This window comes from Aptenodytes forsteri, unplaced genomic scaffold, assembly GCF_000699145.1.
Source record: "Aptenodytes forsteri isolate BGI_AS27 unplaced genomic scaffold, ASM69914v1 Scaffold49, whole genome shotgun sequence".
Classification (NCBI taxonomy): Eukaryota; Metazoa; Chordata; class Aves; order Sphenisciformes; family Spheniscidae; genus Aptenodytes; species Aptenodytes forsteri.
The window spans coordinates 6135743-6149878 of record NW_008795125.1 but is presented as its reverse complement, the minus strand read 5'-3'; the positions used below and the strand labels follow the sequence as shown (position 1 = coordinate 6149878).

General features: G+C 38.9%; 1 protein-coding gene across 1 annotated transcript in view; it reads left to right on the top strand.

Moving 5' to 3' along the window:
• The window catches only part of TMEM65 (transmembrane protein 65), a 75374-nt gene that overhangs the window by 56313 nt on the left and 4925 nt on the right, over positions 1-14136 (top strand). The window contains exons 6-10 of the mRNA XM_009277231.2: positions 7398-7442; positions 9562-9629; positions 10934-10988; positions 12212-12254; positions 13278-13383. Of these exons, the coding sequence (XP_009275506.2) occupies positions 7398-7442; positions 9562-9629; positions 10934-10988; positions 12212-12254; positions 13278-13383 (317 nt within the window). The remainder of the gene's footprint in view (positions 1-7397; positions 7443-9561; positions 9630-10933; positions 10989-12211; positions 12255-13277; positions 13384-14136) is intronic.

The window sequence follows — 14136 nt, the reverse complement described above, 5'->3', positions numbered from 1 at the left end:
GTCTCTGCCCACGGCAGGGGGGTTGGACTAGATGCCCTTTAGAGGTCCCTTCCAACCCAAACTATTCTATGATTCTATGGTTCTATGAAAGGCTGACCTTTAAGTTTATAAGGCACTGATAGAGAATTGGATTAGATCAGGAAAAAAACCTCTTAATGATGAAGGCAGTGATTTGGATTTCTGGATACCTGTTTGCATTTATACTTTCTCCTAGATTTCTGGTCAGGTTTTCCACCTTAGTTCTCTGTGTTTTGTTAAACATCTTTAAGAGGATATGAATGGTGTATCATGTTTTCAGAAGGGATAATAGGGTAAGTGTATTGTATACTCACAATATTTGATGATGAACATCCAGTAAGCACTGCAGATAAAGTTGAATTTAAGTTCTATGCTATTTAAACCTATACTGTTCCGCATCTGGTAAGAAATAACGTATATTTCTGTTGCTAAATGGATCTGTTTTAGGGAGCAGGTACTGACCACTAGATGAGGTGGCACAGAGTAGTTACATTCCCAATCATAGTGGTTTGTTTGTTTTTCCCTTTGGAGCAGGCTTGCTGCATCCGTTGTATGGGGCACTTAGCCCTGGGTTTGTCCTGGGGCCTATACGTCTGGGCTGCCCACCTGCTAGGATGGGATCCCAGGAGTGAACTATCCCCGAAATCACTCCTGGGTTTTGTTCTGAAGGGAATTGGTTGGCTGATGCCGGGAGAGAACCGGGGAGCAACCAGCACTCCTGCAAAGCTTGTTTAGCACTTGGTCCCCGAGGTATAACAGTAGTTTCAAATAAAGATGGTAATCTCTTCTGCTGCTTCAAGATTTTTCAGGGAGGGAGATGGAATGTAATCACTGTCATTTTCCACATTGTTACAGAGAGTATAAAAAAGGTCTTTACTGCCCATAGTGTCCTATTTGTATAGGAAACTTTGTATATTGTATATATACAGAATTTGTATATTCTGTATGCAGAATATTTGTTTGGACATAGTTATCTTTTCAGGGGTAGTAAAGAAATTATTCTACCACGTCCTCTGTCTATTCATCTCTTACTAGTGCTTCACTCAGCTTTCTCTTCTTGTGTGCATGTGACTGAATGGGCTAACAGCCAAGTTTATATTTAGCACTGCAGGAGTCAGCATCCTTTCATGCCTTAATTGCTGTAGTAACAGGAAACCATTTGTGACTTAAAACAAATGATGCAGAATTTTTTCTTTGCTGTCAGCTCGTGGATTGTTTTTGCCCACCTGGAATATTGAGGGAACCCAGTTGAAGATCAGTGGACATGGTTTTTCATCTTTGTGTTTTGCTGTATGTACTGAGGTTTTTTCAGTTTTTGTTAAAACCTTGAGAAAAACAGAGGAACAACAAAGGGGGATGGGGATGTGCCTTATGAACTTATTCCGTGAATGAACTCATACATCATAGCCAGAATTTTTTATAGCTAAATCTGTTACTGTCACCCAGGGGCAGAAAACACAAGTGATAACAGGTACTATGGCCAGGGCTACCCTAGAAAAATAAATGCTACAGCTGAGCATTGTTAAATCTAAGACAAGAATATGAGCAGTTTTATAGATTTTTAAATAGTGACCAAATTGTTAAGATTAATGATTTAACAATGAATATCAAGAAGGTAAGGAGGAAGAATATGAAAAATATTAATAATCTAGATCCATTATAACCTCATTGTAGGCTCTGAAGGTCAGTGTCTCATCTGGAGATGAGACTTCACTTACCCCCATCCCCCTTTGTTGTTCCTCTGTTTTTCTCAAGGTTTTAACAAAAACTGAAAAAAACTCAGTTTTTCAGTTCCACCTCTAGATACTGAACAAAGCAGTAACACACATCTCGTTTCTAGGCTCCAATCCCGAATTTTGGGGATAAAGATCCTCTTATGAACTCATGTGTGAAGGAGTACCTCTTTTTAATAGAGACAACAATTGCTTTGATTTCTTGTTCTGTGTAAGTGAAGCCCTTGCTGTCTCCATGATGTGTATCTGAATGGTTTGCTGAAGTGACCCGGGCAGGTGTTTTGGAGGAGAGAGACTGATGCATTTGAGACAAAACCCTCCATAACTTCCAGATGAGACACTGACCTTCAGAGCCTACAATGAGGTTATAATGGATCTAGATTATTAATATTTTTCATATTCTTCCTCCTTACCTTCTTGATATTCATTGTTAAATCATTAATCTTAACAATTTGGTCACTATTTAAAAATCTATAAAACTGCTCATATTCTTGTCTTAGATTTAACAATGCTCAGCTGTAGCATTTATTTTTCTAGGGTAGCCCCAGTAACAGATTTAGCTATAATGCTTTACAACAGTGTTAGCTGCAATTTGAATAAAACATAGTAATACGTGCCTTTAGGCTTGCAAGTTCCCTTGTATGCCAGTTCTTAAAAAATTGATAATTCAAAAACCAGTGATGACAACTTTCTGGTTTTTGGTTGTTTTTTTTACCAGCTGTCTGAATAAATGCACCCCCATTACCTATTAGTCAGTTGGGGGTTTTGTCAGCTAAGAATAATAATCTTAAAACTAAATTGCAAGTACTGTCTTGGTTTAAATTGGCTACAATTGGCATAGTTAATTTAACTTGCTGGATTTGGGCCAAGTTGTGGATAATAGTATTATTTATGTTGACAGTTTTATATTCCCCCCTAGGTTCTAGCTATTTTTAGAAAAAAAAAAAAGTAAATGTTTAGTTAGCAAAAAAGTGATACTGTAAATTCAAAAAAGATCAAGAACAGATTTAAGAGGCAGTTAATTTTTTTTTTTCTGCTCCCCAGACTTTGCTAATTCTGGGCTCGTGACCTGTATTGCACTTGAACCTTGGTTTATAACTTCATTTATGGTAATGAATATCAGTTAGAAACCAGCAGTATTCCCTACTCTGCCATTTCATTTTATTCCTTCTGTGATTAGATGAATTCTGGTGTCTTATTCAGCGCTATGGCACAGGATGAGCTGGTAAATGGCTGCCGTGAAATGCAATACTGGAGTACTTTAGGTTTTTTCCCCAGACATTTAAACTCTGAATTGTTGGATTCTGACTCAATTCAGTTCTTGAAAGGAAGTTTTGCAATTTGGATTTTTGTTTTCCCTCCAGTAAAACAAGCGAAGGGCATGTTTCCTTTGCGTACTCTCTGAAGATTTTTCTTGTTTTTTGCTGAGCCTTGAAAATTCAAATAGTCAGAACAGCTTCCTATGAATAAATACGCTATTCTGAAATACATTTTGCTATCTAGAGTTTTAAAAAATTGCTTTAAAGAATCTTTTTGGCTCTCCAAGAGATGTGTTCTCCTGGTGCCTTCATATCTTGCAGAGTTTTAAAGTATGTTATACTTTAAAGAGGTGGTATTGGAAGTGATTCTGTAAAAAGGTTACTTGCTTTCATGCCACAGTGGTTATTTAATTCTTTCTGATTTAATTCTTTTTTTTTCCTCCCAATGTCCCAGCTTTAAACTAAGCCTTGGCCTCTGCAAGTAGAGCTCAGCTGGTCCAGCCCCCTTCCCCATAGCAGGCAGCGCTCTGTACCTCGCAGTGGAGGAGTGTACTTCAGCTGTCAGTGAAGTCTTCTTTGTGCTTAAAGGCTTGTTTTGGTGCTCCACAGAGGACAGCTTTTTCCTTGCGTCTGGTCCTGCAGGTACCGTGTGACAAGGTCCTGAGCAACCTGGTCTGATTTGGCCCTGCTTTGAGCAGCACGGGACTAGATACCCTCTCCAGGATAGAGACGTGTGTCCTGGCTCAGGCAGAGAGTGTGTCAGGATTGGAGTTTCCCTCTCTGGACCGTGAACAGGGTTGACCTGTGCTTAGTTATCTGATCTTTTTCTGTCAGACTTCTCCTATCCCTGTCTCATTAATACATGTGAGCCCAGATTTTTTTTTTCCCAGATTAATTTTTATCTCAATGATGAGGGAAGCTGTATGTCAGGCATGCTTCTGGATGAGTTTAGCAAGGCTCTTTTATAAAAAATAAAGTTCTTATGCATGCAGCAGGAAGATGCTATTTCCTACGCTAGAGTTCCCTATGGCTGGACAAGAGCAGTCTGGTCTCCAGAGCACGGTGTCACCATGCTGTCCTCAGGAACCTCTCTTTTAATGTTTAACTGCCCTAGTGTTGTTGAAGCACCTTAGGTGCCCTGCTTCATAAAATGGGTATTTAGGAGGAATCCCTGTCATGGTTTAACCCTGGCCAGCAACTAAGCCCCATACAGCTACTTGCTCGCTCCCCCCCTGGTGGGGTTGGGGAGAGAATCGGAAGGGTAAAAGTGAGAAAACTCATGGGTTGAGATAAACACAGTTTAATAGGTAAAGCAAAAGCCATGCACCCAAGCAAAGCAAAACAAGGAATTCATTCGCTCCTTCCCATCGGCAGGCAGGTGTTCAGCCATCTCCAGGAAAGCAGGGCTCCATCACGCCTAACGGTTACTTGGGAAGACAAACGCCATCACTCCCCCTCCCAGCTTCTTGTGCACCCCCAGCCTACTCGCTGGTGGGGTGGTGTGAGAAGCAGAAAAGGCCTTGACTCTGTGTAAGCACTGCTCAGCAGTAACGAAAACATCCCTGTGTCATCAACACTGTTTCCAGCACAAATCCAAAACATAGCCCCATACCAGCTACTGTGAAGAAAATTAACTCTATCCCAGCCAAAACTAGCAGAATCCCACACCACCAAAACAGGTTATGTCAATGATGAAATAATTTTTGCTCGTATTTGATCCCTTGCTGTTTCCTTCTACTTTGCACTAACTCCTCTCTCTTCTACCCCCAAAGTAGTGTCCCCCAGCCTCCCTCCTTTTAAAACCAACCCAAGATAGTCCTTGATTTATGCTCTAAAGGAGGAGGTTTGTGTCTTTTTTAGTTAACGTGACCTGAAACTCCCATTATTCATAGATGTAAAAGATTGCTGTTTATTTTCTTCTCCTATCAAATGCTTGTCCTCAATTTCTCCTTTTGGTAATAAGCTTCTAAAATCAATTATGTGCTGGTTTTTAGCTTTTTAATATCTTTCTAGCTGCACTGAATAGAGTGTAATGTTTGATAACACATGGTAGACTGCCATGTGTTATCAAACTCAAACATCAGTTGTAGTTAAATCCACAATACTGATGTTCTAGAGCTTTGTAGTATTGTGTGACAAACTGAATAGTCTTCTATCTTCTGTCTTGGAACCCAAAATACTTCACTTAGGAATTATCTCAATTAACTGGATATCATAATCAGGGAAAACTATGAAAAGATGTCTTCCTCAGATGTAAATAGAGTGTTTCCTGGAAGTTTATGTATGCTGTTACAGCTTTTTATCATTAAATCCTTGTATATGGAGAACTAGACCTGAAGAATAGATGGTACTTCAGCGGGGATGGTTTCAGTGGCGGTGTCACATGAAGCCAAGGAACCACGCTGGTTGGTGTGATAGCTTCCTGTCAGAGCAGAAAGCCGTGGAGCACAGCACTCTCTCAGTGACCTTCTGTGCTTGAGTTCGTGATTTTGGGTTTTCATTCTCTCCCTGGCATCCAGCAGGATGGAGCAAGAGGAGGTTAGGAAAGCTTCATCAGGAATGTGACGGTACTGGCTTAGGTTGCCTGGTCACCCCCAGGGCATCTAGAGCTTTTGGAAACTGTGGCCTCAGTTAATCTCTTTAGTTCAAAGCGGCCCTGATTTTCCCTAGTGTTGTACGAATTTGCTGTCTCTGAGAAAAGCTGCTGAAAGGGTGGTACTGGTGTATACAGACAGCTCTCTCTTTTTCCATGCTTTTCTAAAAGCTTTGCTTAAGCTGCGAGGATGGAGGGAGGCCACATGCAGACAAGTGCAGGAGAAGTTTGTGTTGGGAAAATGGGTCCCACCCTCAGTCCTATCCTTCTTGAACACAAGCTGAAAATTTTGGTCTGAAGCTTTCTGGCTGTCGGGCACCAGTGATGCCTGCAGCTTTGGAAGATTGGCTCTTGCAGGGCTCCCCTCTGTTTACCACGGGATGTTCTTTTGTTCCTCCTCCGGCCCGAGATTTTAATTTGTAAATTCCTTGGCATTTTCTAGGGGGGGGAGAAATCTTTTTCTCTAGTATTTGGGCTGTACTTCTCCCACTTGCATGATGAATACAACTGGTGTTTGTAGAGCTTAGGTAGTTTATTGGGCAGAGGGAAGAAGCGGGTCTCCAATAACTGCTAAAGCTTGAAAGTTGTTACAGTTTCAGACCTTAGATTAATGAAATCATTTTGGAAGTCAGTGTCCTGGTTGGCTGAATATTGGTGTTATGGTCTAACCATTTTTTTTCTCCAATGTTAAGTGAATATTTTAGTTTCTCCTTTACAATAGCTTTGAATATAGGAGTGACTTGGATGCAGAGATACTCACTCTAGTTTGCACAGTTCAGACATATGCTCAAATGATTCGCAGCCTGTGTTTGCAGCGTTGTCTTTTCATGTACTTGGCTGCCCCAAGTAAAATTTGAACACTTGAGGTAGTATTGTATGCTTCTCTTATGTTTTAGCATTTTTTACCTTTGCCTATAGAAGTTACCTAATCAAAAGTATGGAAGCAACTTGTCAAAAGCTTAGGGTTCATAATACTGGAAGATACTAGGGCAACTTTTTTTTATGCTTTAAAAAGGGGTCTTATGCTCAATATCTGCATTTAAAAAACAACAACAACAAAAGCCTAAAAAAGTAGCTTGTTTTCTTTCCCTCGCCCCTGTGAAATGGGTAGCTGTAGCTGCTGTGTTCTGTACATCACCTCTTAATAGACTGCATTAGCTTCCTATAGAGTACTCTGTCAGGTTCAGGAGTGATGTCCTTGTCCTTCTAGGCTCTTAATGGTTTGATGCCAGGATACCTGAAATGTGCACCAAATGACCAAACTTGATCTGCTGTTACTGAAATCAGTGGTCTCTAATGTCATGGTAGTATTTTTCTTTTATTCTCACACTAGTTGTTAAAAGACGGCTTCTGTCAGAACAGAAATGGTAGGGATTTTTTTTGCACACTGTCTCTGGTGGTTGTCTGATGCATGCTTAGAGGACCTCTAAAAACAAATAATAAAATACAATTGTCTTTAGATGTCCTGGTTTTTCTAATTTTGGTGTGGTTTTCTAATTTTCAGTAATAAAGGTGGCTTATCGGGCTGCTTCTAATGTATGCTATTACTTTGCATAATCATTATACTAGTTTAATATTGTAATATCGTTCTAAGACTTTGTGGCTTTTAATAGTATGTTATCTTTTGTAAAAATAATAAAAATGTAGATGTGAAGCATTTTTCTTCAAATTTTAAAGCTGTTAAATAACATAACTGCTTTTTTGCCTGCTAGTAATTTGGTAAACAATTTATAATATGTTAACTGAATTTGTGATGAACTAGCTAACTTTCTCATTTCATTTTGACTTCTCTAGAGAAGTTGGAGGTTGCACCACCATCTCCAGGACAACTGAAACATGGTAAAAGAAGAATGTTTGTTGAATGTGGTTCAGTACTTGTGCAGTCTGTCTTGAATTGTTTCACCTTTCTCCTACAAGTGCTGGTCTGTCCTCATCCCTGTCATATGGAATAACAGAAAACCAAAGCAAGCACCAACAGTCACCCTGCCTTCTTTATTTCATAACACCTCAGCTGGAGAATGTGCACCATTTAGTGAAAGTAGGACAGAAAGCCCAAATGAGACTGTGCTGTTCAAAGCCAGCAGCAAACACTTTTGTAAGCCGAGTGGTGTTGATGCTGCAGTACCTTGTGGGGGTTTTTGTGTTTAAGCTTAAAACTATTGACTTGCTTCTTGTCACATATATTTTAAATGGACTGAGAAGTGGGATAAAATTGCAGAGAAATTGGAAATAGCTTTGGTATTCTTTATAATACCATGGTCGTTCAAATTACACTGATTTAGTTTCCAAATCAGTGTATCTTGTGTTTTTAAACTCTGTCAGTGAGCAAATGTATTTAGTTGAATATTTTCCTACTCTAGATATCTACACTTATTTTTCTTTGGTTTTTTTTTGCTTGGTCCCTGGGGTTCTGTTTACTCCATGGATTCCAAAGTTCTGTCAACTTCGGTAAGAATTTGAGCTCCCTTTGTAGCACCAGAGTTTGGTGCACACATTTTGAAAATACTAGGCGTCTCTGTGCTCTTTTTGTTATTTATGTTTTTGGGGTTTTTGTCCTGCAGTGGTTTAAAAAAAGAATAATTTGGAAAACTTCGTACGTTCTGTGCTTTAGTCTTTTACCTGTGCGTTTAAGAAGGTATGTGTTCTTAGAAAGTAGTTACAGAAGTCCAAACGTGTTCTAGTACCTGAGCATGAAAGATCTCTTGAGCGTGGCTTTGTTTTTTCTATGATCATGGATTCATGCTGTCTGTGAGAGGTAAACCCAAAAGGGACTCATACCAGTTTCTTTTCACATGGCTGTGAGGTTCGTGCACTCATCTTTCTTCCCTCTTTATATGTTTGCATCTGTAAGTTCATAAAATATAGGAATTATTGGTCCCATCTGAAGTGGGGACAAAAACGTAAATAGCTGATGCGTTTTAAATGTTAAAAATGAAAAGTTCTGACTTTCTAAGCTGTATTTTTAGTTATGTGTCTGTCCTCGGTGCTGTATTTAGTCTTATGATGCTAGCACCTTGAAACTCAGCTGGAGGCAATGCTGTGCAAATTCAGTCCCATCTCCATCAGAAGCTTACAAGCTTAAGACTTTATAGAGAAAATGGAGCAGGACAAAAAAGAACGATACAGTAGCACTGTGCTGCTTGTTAGAAATTGAGACCAGCATGTTCCAAGTTCCTGCAATAGAAAATATTTTCAAATAGGGTTTACTTGGAGTTTCAGGAGTGAAAAGAAAAAAAATGCATGAAACAAAAGGTGGAACTTGATTTCTTAAACAATGTATTGAGGAGCGGCTTCAAGTCTAACTTGTCATTATCATAGTGCCCAAACAAAATCAAGAAGTTTGAGTTGAATAGTGAGATAATTAACGCTGTATGACACACTAGTGAAAACCACCTTAGCATTTGCAGGTTTAGCTGAAGGAGTTTTGGTAAGAATTGCCTAGCTCCAGGCAATATTCTTAAAATAAGAATTTTTAGGAATGCGTGAAGAAGATGGAGCTCTTGCACTGGATTAGAGAGGGACTTGCAGAGGAAGGGGCTTTATTTCAAGCAAGAGAAGAATGCAGGGAGTCTGGTGAGACAGTTTGGCAATCTTCAGTGATACTGCAACATCGGTTGGAAGAACTAAATAGTATCAAAGTTTGTGTAGTTTTAAATATTTCTCTTATGCAGTAGTAGGCATAAGTGGCTTCCATCCAAAATTGTACAGGTATTTGCAAAGAGTAGGTTGGTTTAATTGGCTCTTTGCAAGCCATTAGTAACACTTAACGTGTAGCAAAGGGTTTTACCAAACCTGCCAGAAATAAAAAGGTCACTAATAAAAGTAGTAGGAAAGGGATTTTGTGTATGTTGTCTTTGTTTCTCTTAAAGGCAGTATTAGACTGACGTTTCAGTAGTTCGTGTGACTAGTGAACTCTCTTATAAATATTTATTTTCTCTTTGTTACTTATTTCTTTTAGTGTTCTTCCACAATGCATTACCTTTTGTAGGGTTTGGATTTTTGGATAACGCAATTATGATTGCTGCGGTAAGTTCATTATGTAATTCCTTGATCAAGTCAGTAAGATTCATATTGTTCAAGTACTAAATGAGTAAATGAGAGCTTCAGGAAGACTCTGTTCCCTCTGTATAAACTCACTAATTTCTATTTTAATTTTTCTTTTTTAAAGAAAATGTCCATGCTCTATTCAGCCTTTGCAGGACGCAAAGGAATGTTGTTCCTTCTGAAGGGCAGTATTGTAACTAGTTTTACTGAATTGAGAAAAGGCTTGCTTTTTTTTCCCTCTCCTAATTTGTGCTGCAAGACACGCTTTTGATCATGTAGTCAATACTTTTTTTTTTGTACCAACTGATGATAATGTGATTATAATGCGTTGATGAATAGGTCTTCAGGGTTTTTACTGATTTGTTCCTTTGTTCTGAGTGATGCAGGCAATGTTAGTGCTGATGCTGATTTGTACTGAGGTAGTCTGGCATTTCTGAGTAACACCGAGATATTTTCCTGTTCATTTGGAAGATGAAATGGACTAGTGGAACAGGAAGATGGATAAAGGCCAAAGATACTGTTCCTTGTGTAGAATTATCATTGACAGTGTGATCTTAATCACGGGGTAATTCAGGTGGGAAGGGACTGCAGGACCCACTAGGTCTCTAGTCTTGATCCTGCTCGGGACCTTCTCAGGGTCTCTAGTCTAACCTTCTGCTCAATGCAGGGTCAGCTATAAGGTCAGATGAAGTTGTTCATTGTTTTATCCTGTGGGTCTTGAGAAGATCCAAGGGCAGAGACTGCACAGCCTGTCTGGGCAGCCTGTTTCAATGGTCGACTGTCCTCACAGTGGAAAACATTTTCCTGTATCCAACTGGAACATGTTTTAATTCGTGCACATTGTCTCTTATTTTTGGACCATGTACTGCTGTTTCATCGTGCAGTTCACTGATTTTGTTTCTTCAACTGAAAAAGTAAGGAGCTACGATACTGTGTTTTATTTGTTTGCTCAGTATTTGTAGAAGTTTGCGTTCAGCACTGTGGATTCAGCTAAGAATTACAGTGGGGAAAATGGTATGCAGAGATAGGAATTACGGTTTTGTCCATTAGGTGGCCATTATGAAACAATATAAAACATTAAAAGAATATCAGAAGTAGGCTCTTGTCCTAGGGGGAAATACATATGCTAGGAGAGTAGGAGCTGTGCGGATCTAGTAGCAGTAATGCCCATTTATCCTTTCAGTCTTAACATAAACAAGCAATAAGCAATACTTTTGCCAGTTGAAGCAATACAGTCTATTTTAACTCCAAATCCCTCAAATAATGAGAAAACTCTTGTTTTTCAGGGAACCCAAATAGAGTTGTCAATTGGAGTTGTCCTAGGAATTTCAACTATGGCAGGCAAGTAATAAAAATACACTATGTGTAGACTAATATGGCACACTTGTATATTTTAGGCTGAAAGTGGGCCACAGGGCTGGAAATGGCTCATTCCTTGGTCTTGCAGCTGCCTTTCTGAATAAAGAAACAACCTATGGTTGAAGCAAGGACCTATTCTATTTGCAGAAATGGAATTTCAGTTCAAATAGCTTTTGAAATGCTTGCTGGTTTTAATCTAAAAGTTCAAATCCTGGGTCACTTAGGAAAGTGTATTTGTATTTCTGTAATGGAACTGCTCTAAATTCCTTAGGGTCTGATATTTATGTATGTGTATATATGTATTTGTAAGTTGCTGTTTGCTTGCAGTGCTAAGTGAAGATCAGCGTTGGTGTCCTTTTACTGTGTTGGCTGGTGTTCTTGGTGGCTTCTCTGCCTCTGCGATACCATAGGAAGGCCCAGCAGCCACCCTGCTCCTGCACTGGGCCAAAACTGATAAGCTCTGCTCGACAGCTTTGGTGCCTCTGCAATGTCAGAGGAAAAAAAACTGCTCATGGACCCACCAACTGCAGGTGCAGCATTGCTCACAAGCACGCAGATAGCTTAAATGAAAATGTATATAGCAGAACAAGTTAATCATTTGGAAATTTGTAGCCCTCTGTTGCAATGCAAGACAGTCACAAGCAAGCTTATCTCAATAAGATCTGCTGTGAAATCATGAGTGTGTAACTTTATTCAATCATAGGTACAGTATTTATTCCTAAACTGACACAGTTCATGGATACGTTGAAATGTTTATCAAAGGTACTTAATGTGAGTAATAGCTCCTTCTGTTTCCAGTGCTCCTGTGCCTCTTCAGGCACTGGAAGGCCTTGCTTGGCATCCAGTGTTAGCTGTATGAAACTGGCAACTATGCATGGCCATTTTTAACTCTGATCTGAAAAGTTGCTACATTGATTTCCAAGTGTCAGTGTTGTCTTTTTGTATTTGTCAAGTTTTCTTCATACAAGTTGAGAAAAATAGTTGCACTTCCTGTTATTGGTAGTCCACTGCTGTTATTACAAACTGCAATAAGGTCAGAAGAAAAACTCTAAAATAAAAGAAACTTGCTTCTAGTTTTTTATGCTATATATACACTGAGAAGAGTGAGGGTCACTGAGGGTGGAAGGGGAGCTGGTTAGTTTTGTTTATAATTAAAATAATACTTTGCCGCCTTCTCCCCTTCTCTTCCCTTTTCCTCCCTCCAGCTGCAGCTTTGGGAAACCTTGTTTCAGATTTAGCTGGACTGGGGTATGTCTGAACTTCTATTAAGAATATTTTTTTTTTTCTCTCTTGCAAACACTGTTGGTGCTACTGAACTAGAACATATAAACTGCTGAAATTGCTTTATTTTTTTTCCTAGCTCTTGAATTTTGCTTCAGTAAACTACATGACTGTAGAAATGCATTCTGTCCTTGCTAAAAAAAAGTTGGAATATTAGGTGGTTCTTGTCGAGGTTAAAACTGCAATGCCGTAGTTCTGAAACAGAATAATTCTCCTGCTATTACAGTATTATGTATTTTAAGTGATAATACTGGGATTGACATTTAACCTGATTCAATGTAGTCTTTAGGTAATGCTTGCTTTTAAAGAAGTATTAGAACTTTTCTACAAAAAGTGCGTTCATTAAAATACAAAATGGAAAAATACATTTTTTTGTGATATAATATATTGCTGTGATAGAATATACCTAATATATCTCCTCAGATTGTTATGCCTAGATCTGAAGACATTTCCTTCTCCTCAGATAAAACAATTGCGTATCTGAAATGTCTTCAGATCTAGGCATACCTATTTCTGATATAAGCAGATGCAGCTGACTTTTTTATTTTTTTAAAGGAAATTTATGCGTAATTGCTGAAAATAAAGCTGTCTGTTATGCCTCTTTTTCCCACTTTCCCTCTAATTTTTTTCTGCAAATAACAAGGCTTATTACTAACTAGCATGCGTGCATGTGTGTAACCTTTCCTCCAGTAAAGGTTACTTAGAAGCTCTGCAAAAATACAGTAACATTCACACCAGTTGTGTCTTACTGCATAAAGTTTTTCTGGAAATACTGCATATTAAATCAGTGAGAAAATTAGTTAACTTACATTGCAAAATGTGACCATCAGAGGTCTGAACACTTTCCCATATTTACTTCTCGATGGCTTTATCAGTATGTTGGAGGAAAAGCTATTGATTTTAAGTTCAGTGCTTCAAATATTTCAAAATCCTCACTAGAAGATACTGTCAGATCCAAAATCATTTGTTCTTGTTTTCTTGTTCTTCCAGTCTTGCAGGTTACGTAGAAGCTTTAGCTTCACGGCTGGGTCTGTCAATCCCTGATCTGACACCCAAACAAGCTGATATGTGGCAAACGCGTCTCAGTGCACACTTGGTGAGTATCCTGTAGGTAGGCACTGTTTGCGTGGAGCTTTTTTTGTTTAAACTAGTATGTGATAAATCTTTTTTGTCACTTTTGCCATTAAATACTTAACAACCACCAACATTTTGCACATTTCCTGGAAGGTTTAGTTGTGAGCCTATGTGAGGGAGCATCATGAGACTGGATTCTTTGGGGCTTGGGTGGTGGTTTTTTGTCTGCAGCAAGCCACAAGTGACTAGTAATATGGATAGTCTCTGCGATGACTTCACGTATGCTATGCAGATACCTGGTGTGAGCTCTGGCTACTGTGATAAGATAGTTTATTTGAACGTTACGACCCCTTAGTAGTTTACTCCTATACATTCTTTGTCAAGCACTTGCTATTCATATACCTCTGCTAGTATGTATTCATTTCTAATATTCTATAATTAGCTTGGATATGAAATTAGCTTTCCCCTGGGTAAACTTTTAGCATTTGCATAATATTCACTGCCTGGGTTTACAGTTATGGGGCACTTATCTTGCAGATTCATTTTTCAGGATGATTACTTCATTAACATTTAAACATTTGAAGCAGTCCCACTTCAGCAATGAGACCATTAGTTTATTTTGATTAAAGAAACAGATTTTAAGAAACTGATTAAAGAAAAAGATATTTATTTCACTTTGCCAGGATGAGCCTTCATGGGGAAAAATATCTTTGCAGATTTAAGGGAAGAGAGATAATACTTTCTGAGGAGAAGTTGGGGGGGGGGGGGAGTTTGC